This window comes from Frankliniella occidentalis, unplaced genomic scaffold (assembly GCF_000697945.3).
Source record: "Frankliniella occidentalis isolate FOCC.00 unplaced genomic scaffold, Focc_3.1 Scaffold23, whole genome shotgun sequence".
NCBI lineage: Eukaryota > Metazoa > Arthropoda > Insecta > Thysanoptera > Thripidae > Frankliniella > Frankliniella occidentalis.
In genome coordinates this window covers 400,761-414,132 of record NW_026267153.1, presented here as the reverse complement: position 1 = coordinate 414,132, position 13,372 = coordinate 400,761, and the positions used below count along the sequence as shown (strand labels likewise).

The following is a 13,372-nucleotide window of genomic DNA, read 5'->3' as shown; positions in this document are numbered from 1 at the left end:
ATAGGCAAGACCGACCGCACGCTTGCGTCTGGTACAGTATAGAACAGTATGACTACAGAAGTGCGAGGGGTTAATCAGTAACGTGGCACATATTACAACAATCAAAGTCAAACCGTGTTTTTGTCGTTTTTGGCGGTTTTTGTGCAGTGAACACTTGAAGCAACAAAAATGAAGTGCATTTTCCGTTTCCTCGTTTGATTTGGGTGCTCCCCAATGCTCTTCCGAGGGCGGCTAGTCCTGTAGATTCAGCACGTGTTGTGTGTCGTAGTGTTTCACCTCGGATTCCGCCCTGTGGCAGGCATTGGCGTGACTTCTTGTAAAGGGGGCACTTTTCTTTATGAATCATGAGTATTCGTAATGTTGCCTATCATATATCACGTGGAAATACCGGGCATTGTCACCCCCTAGGACGCTTCCTGTTCCCACAGACATATCAGATGGACTCAATGTCAAGAAACAATATCTGCAACAACAATACCAAAAAAAAATCAGATGTGAAATCTGTGTCACCCCTACCAGGTGTAGTTTGCGAACGACTTTCCGTTTTGTTTTGGTCTGTCTGGAAACCTATCTCCTCTCCTGTCACAGTCACGAAGGATATAAAACAGGGGCGGGTACAGCGTCATGTTTATGTTGCTTGTTCCGTGACTTCAGCAAAGGGCTGACGTCGCCGTGACGTCGGTACCGGGTCATCGGCATTCCTTCCCCCACTGCCTTCATTACTTCCTATATCCCGTGCTCCTTTTCAGTCCGTCCTTTCAGCCCTCACACTCACGGTCCCCCTTCTCACCTCGATCCCTCCCCCTATTGCAGTGGTGGAATAGGGTAGAGGGGAAGGAGGAGGGGGTGCCCGTTGTTACTTCCTTGTAGGTACGTCGCAGTGCAACACAGGCGCCACACTACTGACAGAAGATTAGTCTCCGTATTGGATCTCAGTAGCAAACCATGAAAGCAAGCGGAACCAAACTTTGACAGTCTAATTTACATGTAAAATTTTCCATTTCCGTTTTTAACAGAAATGTCAATATTATATTGCAAGACAAATTGCCCAGAATTTAAAAGTATCACATTTCAATCGCTTTATTAAAACGCATTCTATTTCATTGTGCTGGTTTTCTCGAGTAAAAGATTTTTCCTTAACAAATAAGTTTATTATCTACATCTAATTACGATACTACGCGTTGAATTGCCTGAGGAAAACGATCATCCCTGCCCAGCGTGGGAAACCAAGTGAAGAGTCTGAAGCCCATCCAAGAGGGGAAGAAAATTTCCTCGAGTGCAAAAGTGGCCGAAATTAAACGCGTTGCCATTTTAACGGTCCATTTCCAAGTAATCTATACTGGTACTCGTTTTATGTACTACTTGAAACTACGATACACATAGTAGTATTGAGATAAACTTTAAATAAGTACTTTAGAAAAAGAAACAGTTGGTTTTGTTTTTGTTTGCTACAAACGCCCTTTTATAGGTGCGTGACACTTCTGGGCTGCTATGACGATAAGCCCCGTTTTCTTGACCTCGATTACTCGGGGTACCCAGGGTACGCTTTGTACTGACCCACTGCGGTGCTGTATACTGTCCCCCCTCCCCTCCACCTCTTTTCCTTTCTCGCAGCCCCGTGCAGCGCTGCAGCTTGTACTTCCGCAATGGTGTTCATTTATGCATGAAATCATTTTTCGCCTCGGCCGAGGAGAGTAGACGGTGGAGAGGGCGGTGGGGTGGATAGAAGAAGAGAGAAGAAAAGGAGGATAACCGGAGCGCTACTTTCCCGGGAAATGTTTCAAGATATGACGATGTCGTAGTTTATTCGTTTCTCTCGTTTTCCGAAATAGTGGCAAGCACTAGAAAGGCCATACGCAGTATAACCACGGACTCTGTCAACTCAAATACGCGCATTGTACACATGAAAGAAAGTAGACATGCCCATGTCAACATTGCAGAAGGTGCACAAATAGTCCTTAGTGTCTATGGAACGTACTTATTTCTTTATCGAAGACATGCATGTGTACACTGTTAAAAAAAGTCAGAACTTCACGAAGAATTCGGTGTGAAAAAAATTGCCAGAACTCTTTGTGAAATCACAACTGTTCTTTGTTGTCAAAAATTGATAACTCCAGAAATTATTACGATTGGTTCACAACTAATTCTAAGTAAGATAGGAAACTGCCCTATTTTTTGAGTACAAAGAAGTGTTCTGATTTCACAGTTGCTTCGTATCGTGAAAGTGTTGGGAAATCACAAAATATTTTTAACATGTACTCTCTTTAAAGACAATGTACGCATTTGACTTCACAGAGTACTTATGAAACTCCTTTTTTTACCTTTAAGTTTTTCCTGTTATTTCTTTTTGAAATTTTGTTTGTTCTTTTGCACACATGTGTATGTTTTGTTTTGCCAACAGTGCAGTACGGTTTATATCGTATTTTCGTGACACTAAGCTGGATCTGGTGTGCTTTCAGTTTCCTGGATGACCTGGACCGACTGGGTGCGAAAGACTACCAGCCTACAGAACAAGACATTCTGCGCACAAGAGTCAAGACCACCGGCATCGTAGAAGTCCACTTCTCGTTTAAAAACTTAAATTTCAAGTAAGTGCACTGTATCCGCTGCGTGTAGGCAGAAGCCATCGAAGTCGACTTTGGGGAATATTTTCGCAGGGCACGGTAGTGGTGAGGCTGCGATGTGGCCGCCGGGCAGACAGCAGGGGTACCAACTTATCTCGCCCCGCCACAATGAGCGCCTGCGGGACTTTTTGTCTGTTTTTCTTTTCTGCTCTCAGCCACGGAATCCAGCGCTGCCCCTTCCACTACCCTTCCCCCTTCTTCCCACGTACCCCACCCATGTCCCCTCCCCCTTTTGGTAATTTCTCACCCTGAACTACAATAGAACCTCCCCAGGGGCGTCACTGCGACTGCGTCCACACTGCCAGACATTAACGTCGAGGCTGCTCTTTCGAAAACTTTGCTGGCGGAGGGCGGCAGAATCATGGACCATGTTCCGTGTGAATTTAAAATGCAATGGCGATTTGCGCTCTTCAACTTTTTCGAATTCAAATAACTAAAGAGTCCTTCACGAACTAGAAAGGGTCGTTCACGACCTCGACACCCAGTTCAGTCATTTTCCCCTCTTATCGTATTCCGTGTCCACCCAAATATATATTTTTATATGATGATAAAATTCGTTTAAATTGATTGAGAGGCCTCTGTTTGAAAATCCTCAGGGGTAGATCGGCCTTAATTTTTACTGTGTGGACAGAGCCCCGCAAGTAGACCCGTACTCATGCTCTATTCCCTGCATTTTTTTTATGTATACAGAAGTAAATGCTTATTTTAGCAGGCCGGGCTTTGAATAACTTGTCAGTTTCTTTGAATAATACTGACCATTCTTTGTTTGTCCTACACAGATTGTTCGACGTAGGAGGACAGCGGTCGGAAAGAAAAAAATGGATCCACTGCTTCGAAGATGTAACAGCCATCATCTTCTGCGTGGCCATGTCAGAATACGACCAAGTCCTACACGAGGACGAGACCACGGTAAGTGTGCGCCTCTCGCGTGCTAGGTTTTCCCTCCCTTTCCTTTACTGTTCTGCCGTTTCACCGCCGGAGAACTTTTCTTTGTTGCTGTGTTGGGTTACGTAGCAGTCTCCTTATCTTTTCTGCTGTCTACGATGTTGGCCCCTTTTTTCCCCTCTACCCTCCGTACGTACGGGTAGACTTGGTGGCGGGGGTGGTTGGTATGCGTGGGCTTGGTGGAGGGGTGAGGGAGCGGGTCAAGAGATAAGTACCGTTATTCCCTCGTAATGGGTACGGGACCGGTACGGGCGCGCCGGGCCGGGACGCGCTCAAAATCCACCCTTGCTACTACTCTGCACCGAAACAAGTTAATTTTGAAAAAAAAACACACTTTAGAGTAAAATTTGACTGTTCCTGATGTTTCAGAAAGATTCTAAAGTGTTTTCAACCAAGACACTGATTTTCCCCTCAGCTTTTCTGGAGGGGGGGGGGGGAACTCGGGAGCACCATAGTTGGCACTGCTTTCGGCACAGTGAGACGCAAGCAGGTAGGGGGGTGGAGAGGTAATTACAATCAGTACTTTTGGGGAGGGGAGAAAATTTCCAGGAACTGGATTCGACTGCCAAGTAGCGCTCGCGTGTCGCGTGCCGCTTGAAACACCCGCAGCCCGGCAAAGCGGGCCACTTAACGTGGGGGTGCGGCCGGGCCACGGGCCGACCGGGCATTCCCGCTGAAGGGAGAAACGGGACCGGAGAAGTAAAAACGGAGCCGTTTTAAGTAGGAGAAAATACCGAAAAAATAGAAAAGAACAACCCGAGCTTCAGAAAAAAACAACAACACTGTGTATGAGCGGACGATAGACGGGGCGCGAGCGCCTTGCGAAGCCAACTTAGGCAGCCCGCCCAGCGCGCGCGTGCTCGGCGTGGCGAGGCAAGGCGGGGCGTGGCGTGGCGGGGCGTGCTTGGGCACCCTGCCAACAGGGCGGGGCGGACCTATTCAGGGAGACAAGGCTAGTCTTATCAGGGGCACGACGCTGAATCTTGCGTCTTAAGAGGAAAAGAGAAAAAAAAAGTGTGTGCGATCGCAATCCGCGCGGGAGCCGCAAACCCCCTCTCACTACGGCGTAGCTGTAAATAATGCACCACATGGGGGAGTAAGTGCGAGTACAATGGCACGATTAAGGGGTGAGCAATAATTATTCGCGGGGATTCTAAAAGAGACTAGAACGCCCCAGTATTAATCGTCTTGCTCATCAGTAAAGTTAGAGCGTGAGCACACAGGGAGCCTTACGCCCCCACCCCTACCCCCTCATTCTCTTCCACGCCCTCCACGCCTCTGCGCGATCGGTCTTTTTCTCTCCCACGACGGTCCCACCGCCCCCTGTCGGATGCGTGCGGGCGGTGCGGGCCGACACCGCCCACACCCTATATAAAGGTGTGGGCCGCCTATCTAGCGAGCGGGCCGAGAGGCGAGCGCCGTCGAAGGGCATTCTGGGGCGTTTAGCGGGCGATGAGCCCTCGACGGGATGTTGTGCCCGTCCCGCCCGGCCCGTCCAGCCCAGCCGGGCAGCCCAGCCCAGCCCCAAACGGGCGGCATGCTCAGTACTGCTGCGCGTGGGGCGGAGCGAAGCCTGGAGCCCTCTGCCCCCCTAGCCTCCTCCCCCCCCCCTCCCAATCCCGCCCCACCCGCGACCCTCGTTGGTAATATCGACCGGCAAAGGAAGACCCCACCCCACTCCTCCGCCCCGCTTCCCCTTGCTCCGCCACGTCCCACGAATAAGCCCTCCCACCTCTCTCTCTGTCTCTCTCCCTCCCTCACCTCTCCCCCTTTCTTTCTCTGTCTCTCCCATTTTCCCTACCTTGCTCCCGCGCGACCCAGCCCAGCACGTTGCCATGGTCACCACAATCTGTTCGCTGGAGAGAGAGGGAGAGAGAGAGAGAGAGAGAGAGAGAGAAGGGGGAGGGGCGGGGGCGGAGAGAGCGATGCGTGTGGCACAGAGCAGGATGTAACGGGGTAGGAGCCCGGGGAGGGTCAAGAGAAAGGGCCCGTGGAAAGTGATTGGTTGTTATTGCCTCACCTGGCCGCAGGAGAACGTGCTGAACGTCAGACGCGTTTTTCACCCGCACCAATCTTTTATTTTCTGTATTTTTTTTTTTAATTTTTTTTTTAATTTCCGTGTCTCTTTTCGACATTGCTGCAAAGATTGGAAAGCAGAATTTTGTTTCTTCTAGGAATAGAAATTTGTATAATGCCAATATACCTTGCCCTATCGCGCTCAATGTGTTAATGCTTGCCCGTTGTTGCCTTCCGACCTATGTACGGACAGTTATGGCTGCTTTGTAATTACAAAGCAGCTAAACGACTTCCTTTGTAATGCAGAGAAAATATTCCTCAATTGCGAATAAAAAATCTTCCACAAATTCTTTGCAATCACTGAGAAAAATAATTGTACATTTCCTGGGGAAATTTTCCATAAGGAAACGAAAAATTACAGTTCAAAATCGCCGAGCAGGAATTGGCTGTCGTAAATTTTAAAGTATATAGTAAACAATTACGAGGATATTTTACGCGGCAAATGCGAAACAAACCCCTTCTCAGGCACATAGGCCGCGCACGGGTGAGAGGAGGGGCACGAGAGGTGAGGAGAGGGACTCCAGCCTAAGGTGATATGGAGACTATCTACATTACACCTTACTACAACGGCCTGTGGCAGGGCGAGTCGCGGGCTGGGCCGGGTGTGCGCAGGTCACTATGTGGCCTCGACGATCGGCCCTAATAAACTGATTTTTGTCGACTCTGGCGGGTGCAGTCACCGGTGGAGGGCGGGCCTGCGTCCTCCGTGACGCCTGCTCGCCGCCTTCTGGATCCGGATGCGATGCGCCATTATACCAATAAGTCCCCAGCTGGTGCGAAGGACGCGACGAGTGTCAGCGGGACAGGGAGGGGAAGGGAGAGGAGGAGGGGGGCTGTGGAGAGGCACCAAGGCCGCAGACCGCTCGCGAGGAGAGAGTCTTCATCCCCGTGGAGGCGCCCCCCCCCCCCCCCTTCTCCCCGCGCCACGCCCCGTTCGACTACTCTGAGACTCATGGCCGGGGGGCGTTCACCACGCCCATCTCCCACGCGTTCCCACGCATTCCGCGCAGTTTCATCGCATGTTGTGTCTGTTTTGTGTGTTTCAGAACCGTATGCAAGAAAGTTTGAAGCTTTTCGATAGTATCTGCAACAACAAATGGTTCACGGACACTTCCATCATCCTTTTCCTCAACAAGAAAGATTTGTTCGAGGACAAGATCAAGAAGTCGCCGCTAACCATTTGCTTCGTCGAGTACGGAGGTGAGTTGTTTTGCGAGCGCCTGGCGCCTCTGACTCGGCAGTCCCGTCGGGCACAGCTCCGCGGCGGGTTGCCTATCCCGGACTCGCAGGCGCTACGCGGCGCTGCGCGCAGACACCGTGGCTGGCGCTCGGGGCAATGTATACTGATTATGTCGTTTGCAACGCAGGTGCCCAGGAGTACGGCGAGGCCGCTGCCTACATCCAGGCCCAGTTTGAGGCCAAGAACAAGTCCACGACGAAGGAGATCTACTGCCACATGACCTGCGCCACGGACACCAACAACATCCAGTTTGTGTTCGACGCGGTCACAGATGTCATCATAGCCAACAATCTGCGCGGCTGCGGCCTCTATTAGATAGGCGCGTATTAAGGGGGGAGGGGGGGACCACCCCCTATGTCGGTAGCCTCCTTAAAGGTAGGCAATTTGAGCTATAAAACCTCTGTATATAGGCAACTTGCTCTACGCCGCCCCCTCTGTCGGCCAGCCCTTAATACGGCCCCGCAACAAGCGCCTTTTCTAAACAAAAAAAGACTCTTGGACCATCTTCATCATTGATCGCTCCTTTGGCCCACCCACCCTCGTCGAACACGACTTGTTTTTTTAGGGGCTCGGATTGTGCGCCACGTCTCGTCTCTAATTCATTTTCGGTGTACATAAGTGTCTCTTTTAGTGTCTTGAATGACCTTCCTGCTTTGGACACCTTCCTATCATTTTTGAATGTTTCCCCCGTATTGTTTTTTGTTCAACCATACGCAATAAAATATGAAAAAAAAACTTGTGAGTTTCGGACCAAGTCGGCCGGCTCTGGCTTTGGCCCGTGCGTTGGCCCAGGCTGGCGGGGACGACAAAACTGCTACAGTTTGCTAATTTGATAATTCTAGTTTCTCTCTATTAAAAAAAAAGAAATTTGTCGTTGCGCCGTGTATCAAAGACGGGCACGGCTCCCTATATCTCTTGGAATGTATTTATAAAACGAAACAAATTGTAAATTTCATAGAGCAAAAGCCATTATTCTAATTATTAAATATTACAATTAATTAATAATTGTGAAAGATTTGAAAACTGCCACTGTTCTTTCCGTGTCAAATCTAGTGCTCCGTTGTTGAGGTCTATCTTGGCTTCCTAAGGAGCACTAGTGTTGTACAGTTTTGTTCGGTTGGTAGTTCCACAAGGGAGTGAAGTGCCAATGCGTGTTCAGTTAGCGTTCAGCCCGATGTCCTGAGAGACTCTCCGCCGAGGTTCATGGTCGCTACGACGTCCCTGCGACGTCTTCTGACAGTCGTCGGAACGCTGTCGGGGCGTCGCACCGCCCGGTATTCTTTTCGGATTCTCCTTCGCGATCAGGCGTGTTTTTTTGTTTTAAGTAAGTCACTACGTTGGTAGCTCGTTTTCACAGTCACTGAGTTATCACATCCTCCTCCTCCTCCTCCTGTCGATTTTGTAACTAGCATGTTTTCCTCACTATTGCCTTCATTACTTTCCATTTTTCACAGCTTGTTCACTCCTCGTTTGTACTTTGTTGTCTTGCGGGCACAAACGAGGAACATACGGTGAATCAGGTCTCCTTATGCAGACATTTATACGTACATTGTCAAAGGTTTTGTCCAATCATTGTACATAGTAGTAAGTTTTATTTTGTTGCTATTGTAGAAAATATTTTAAAAAGTTTTTTCATGTTTCTTTTGCGGCTTTGTGACGAGAGGATATCCTAGAGTTAGTAAATAAGTCTTATTATCTAGTCATACGGGTTTGTCTTGCTGTGCTACCCGATCTCTCTATCCTTATTTTCTTGCAGCACAAAGTGTGTTGTTTTGATTAAACGTGACTAAATTTCTCATCCGCAAAAGACTTTCCACTTTGCCTTTCATTTTTTATCATTACAAAAAAAAAGTACTTGCCTCGTGTTATTGTTGTTGTTTTGTTGCGTTCATTTTATTGCGTTCAGACATATGATTGCAAAGCAGTTGTTTAAAAAGCGTCTCGAATATTTGCGTTTCCGAACTCATTCCTTGGCGGATCAGGACATTCCATACTTTCGGCTAAATCCTTATTACGTTTCGGAAACGCGCAAAATTTGAATGTAGACGCTGGTAGACCGCACAACGCCCAAAGGATCCTGCTAGTCGAGTGAACTGCCCTTTGTGTATTTCATGCTGAAACTCAATTTCAATTTTCGCTGGGCCACTTTACAACTTCGAAAGCCTTGTAGTCGTCATTTTTATTATTTCATATGTAAGACTGTGCACAATTTGTTTCTTGTTATTGCTCTTTCACTGTGCTATGATGCGACTGGCAATATATGCTAACGTTTCATAATTTTAAATTAATATTTACCATTGTTACTCTTCTTTTAAGTAAACAACGTGTTAATTTCTGCGTCGCTCGACCCCACTTGGAACCCTTGTGTTCCAGGTACCCCTAGATACGTTTCACGTACCTGTCAAGTACCTATCAGGACTTACTAGCCACACTGGTACAACTTATTGCATTTATTTAGCGAGGCTTGGTCGAGCTTGGCCTTCACCCTTGGCTGGCAGAAACCTCCTTCTGTACAGTGTTTATTGAGTGTTTCAGCTTGAAATATATTTTGAAAATACATGTCTGATTACATAATATATATTTTTGAACATCATTCCATATAACATTGCACAATCCTTTAAAGCTTTGGTTGATATTTTTTATGTATAATTTGCTGTTTTGTTTTATGGGGGGCTCTAGCTCAGTGTTTCATTTTTTTTCTACAAATCAATAAGGTTCGTGTTAAACAAAAAGCAGTGCCCTCCTTTGTAACAAACCCATTGTTCGCCCTCCTTGTTTCTTCCAAAAATAGACAGTCTGTTCAAACTTGGTAGATAATTTCCTTTAAAGTGCTCCTTTGTACAGTTCTGTATTTATATCTAGTAATTATAGACATGTTGTGAGTGTCCTTAGAACGAGGAGTGTGTCCGGGGTGTCTGCGTGGTGCGGAACGCGCGTGGCTTTCTGTCATAGACAGTGTTTTGGAATTGACTCACTCTAAAGTTCAAATTAAACCTTCGGCCTTTTGTATCTTTGTATAACGAAAATAGTTTGCTTTCATGAAGCTTCTGTGACTGTTCTTGGATCAAAGGTCATAGAAGCAACAAATTTTTGTGAGTTCCCTGCCAATGCCTGTGTGTCCGCACCCGCCAGACCAAAAAGATAATAAACTGTCGTTCGACAAAACCTGTAAACAGTCTGTAAAGATTTCATTAGGTCCCCTTTGGGGTATTACCATTTCTTTAACTTGCACATATGGTTTCACATCTTCTGAATTGTTGCTTTGTTGTGAAAAAAATGAAGAGAATAACAATAAAATTACATTAAGATAAAATTTAAAGTTCATGTTTCAAAAAATAACTGTAGAATGAATTATATGATTATTATTGTATAAACATTCGGAAAAATGTTGTTCTCTGCTAAATGTATGTTTCTATGTGATGTGAGTAAGAAAAATAAAGAAAGTAATTACTGTAAACCTTATTATTTAAAGGAGTTTGCTTGTTTATTTCTTTGTCTGAAGCTATCGTTTCAGCCTCTTTCACTATCGACTTTCTAACTAATCATCCTTGATAGTTTTAAAACACGCCGAACCTTCTGTCGGCTCGGTGGTAGCTTTGATGATTTGATAGGGCAGGTAAGGCCTAACGTACTTCCACTTTTGAATGTAATTTGGCTGGGTGCTTTTACTTCCTCTTCCCTTTCGCTAGTGAACTTGGTCTACACTCGGTTAAAATGACGCTGTCCGCGGCCATGGGTCGTTTGCAGCTTACTGTGTGGCTGCAAAAGGGTGAAATACCGGGTGTCCGGAACAATACGCGGCAGCCGGATGGGTGGGCTACGCACTGGCTCGCAGGCGCTGGGGGTGAGGGGGCAGCGGTTGGAGGTGGCGGGAGGCGGCCGGTCCCCTCCACCGCTCGGCCGCTAGAGCGCGCTAGAGTCACTCTCGCAGGGAGTAGCGTGGTGGGAACGGGCGGCAACTTGCGAAGGGGTGGGGGTGGGGTAAGGCAATGCTCCGAACACTGACGAACGGAGGAGGGGGGAGGAAAGTAAGGGTGAACACGCGAGGGGTGTGCCGCAGTTCCGCAAAGGGGTGCTTCGTGGTTCCGCGAGGGGTACTTCGCGGTGCCACAAGGGTGCGTCGCGGACCCGCGAGGGGTGCTCCGCGGGCCGCTAGGGTGCTCCGCGGATCCGCGAGGGGTGGCTCGCGGTCCCGCGAGGCACGGGGCCGCGAGGGTACGTCGCGGATCCGCGGGGGATGAGTCCAAGTCCTGCCGCGGGTCCTCGCGCCCCCAGGAGCACCCCCGCGAAACCGCAAGGTAGCTCGCGGTTGCGCGAGGTTCATGCGCCCCACCCCTTCGCAAGTTGCCGCCCGTTCCCACCACGCTACTCCCTGCGAGGGTGACTGTAGCGCGCGCTCTAGCGGCCGAGCGGTGGAGGGGACCGGCAGCCTCCCGCCACCTCTAACCGCTCCCCCCTCGCCCCCAGCGCCTGCGAGCCAGTGCGTAGGCCACTCATCAGGCTGCCGCGTATTGTTCCGGACACCCGGTACCCCCGATTTACCATCACTCTGTTTTCATCAGTGTTGTTGGAGACGCCTTTGGTGAAGTCACCGTGCGTTGTAGATCCCTCTCCTCTCCGGGGAGCTGCCCCCAAATCTCCAAAGTACGTCCGATTTCTCTCAGATATTCGTTCGTCAAATTATAGGAGCTCGGCGCCTGCGAAAAGCGGGGTAGGCAAACCCGCGGTGCACGCGTGCACTGCAGGCAAGATGTTGCCTACCGATCAGGCGCTATGAGAGCTTCCATTTGGCTCAACTGGGCAGTTTCGCAGGCAACAAGCGGGCGTACGTTCATTCTGAGGTAATTTCAAAGTAAAAATGCTTCGTAGGTACAAAGGATGTGAATTCTTCGCAGTTCTCCAAAGCATTGCTTTGCAGGAATCTAACAGTGCGAGCGGTACACTCTAACTGCGCGAGTGGGAGAGGCGAATCGGTCGCCGAGTATGTAGTGTACCTACGGCACCTATAGTCCCCGGAATTTCTGTGCGTAGCAAAAGAGAAGAGCGAGGGGGGTCCAGATGCATCAGTGGCTCGATCGCCAATTACTGGCTGCTAATAAGAGCATCACCCGAAAGACTCGAAACCGTCCACCTTTCACGCGCACTTTGTTGCTGGGAACAGCTTGCCTACGGTAGACGATAGGTACCATCTCATCTGAGTGCGCGTCCTTTTGGCTATTAGCGACAGTCCTGCAGGGTTCACCGAAGCTTGCGGTGAAATTCGCCGTAAGCTTTTAACAGCGTGCCCTAGGCCTTTCAGGCCACACACCGCCACCTTCACCCATGGCTCGCGGGGGCGGGAAACACAAGAATTTGCGAGCGGTAAATTCGAACCACCAACCACCCACACACTTCCATAGGGTATTCCAATGGCGCGGCGGGCGGAAGGGAAAAGAACACAAATCAGGCCACAGGGCTAAGTAGCTACAACAGTCCACAGCGAAGAGTGGCGGGCAGTCTCGCAAACGGTGGCGCGGCGGAGCGCGCGTGGGTCTGCCCGCCCAGTGCAGCGCCCGTGAAGCCGATTTTACCATTATCCTACGCATGGCCGCATGGCAAAACTATACGGGGGTTAGTATCGACAGCTTTTCGACAAACGACGTCGAAACGACATCGAAATGACGTCGTTTGTCGAAAAGCCGTCAATGTTAGCCCCACATTGCTTTCGCAATACAACGACGTAAAACCCGATATCAAAACGATATCGTCGGAAAAATTTCTGACTGGGTTTAGGGACTGTCCATGAAGTGGCCCGAGGGCGACGGTTGTGGGAGTAGGGCTCTCACGTGTCACGGAGACCCCTCCACCGTGACCAGCGTACCCGGGTAACTCGGGTACCCACCCGCCCAGGTAAGAATCGAGTAAACGGGTCTAACCGGGTTACCCGGGTAGAGCCGGTAGAACCGTGCCTTTAGGTAGGCCTTTAGGTAGCACGCAATTTTACATACTGGGACTACCCAGGTACCCGGGTTCCCGCGCCGGTCCGAGTTTTAAGAGCCCCTACTGTTTTCCCCCAGTAGAGCAGATGCACTTACACGCGCTAACTGCAGCATTGCTCATGAAAGCTAACACATTACGAGCGAATTTATTGTGCATGCACATTAAAAGATCGGCGTTACTTGCTAGGACTAGGAAACATGCAATTACCTTGCATCCGGAGGGGCTTGGAGAGTTAATTTGGTCCAAACGCGGGCTTTAGAGGTTAGTCTTGACGTCTTGACGCTGGGCATTTATTTTGATGCCACGTCAAACAAATATTCGACAAAGTAAATGATGTTTAACGTGATCTTTAAACGTATCGCTAAACGAAAACGATGGTCCAAACCAAACACAACAATTTTGTATTTACCGGTGAAAATACCCGCTGCCTTTGATAAGAAAACAATAACAGTCTGGCTGTTGCATTATTTGCAGTTCCTTCCCTTATTCACACTACTCTATTGCGTCG

General features: G+C 49.0%; 1 protein-coding gene across 1 annotated transcript in view; it reads left to right on the top strand.

The window, feature by feature from the left end:
• The window catches only part of LOC113215994 (guanine nucleotide-binding protein G(o) subunit alpha), a 51,069-nt gene extending 40,713 nt beyond the window's left edge, over positions 1 to 10,356 (top strand). Inside the window, exons 5-8 of the mRNA XM_052264999.1 lie at positions 2,460 to 2,588; positions 3,404 to 3,533; positions 6,692 to 6,845; positions 7,013 to 10,356. Coding sequence (XP_052120959.1) covers positions 2,460 to 2,588; positions 3,404 to 3,533; positions 6,692 to 6,845; positions 7,013 to 7,200 — 601 coding nt within the window. The 3' untranslated portion in view covers positions 7,201 to 10,356. The remainder of the gene's footprint in view (positions 1 to 2,459; positions 2,589 to 3,403; positions 3,534 to 6,691; positions 6,846 to 7,012) is intronic.
• The last annotated feature ends 3,016 nt before the right edge of the window (positions 10,357 to 13,372 follow it).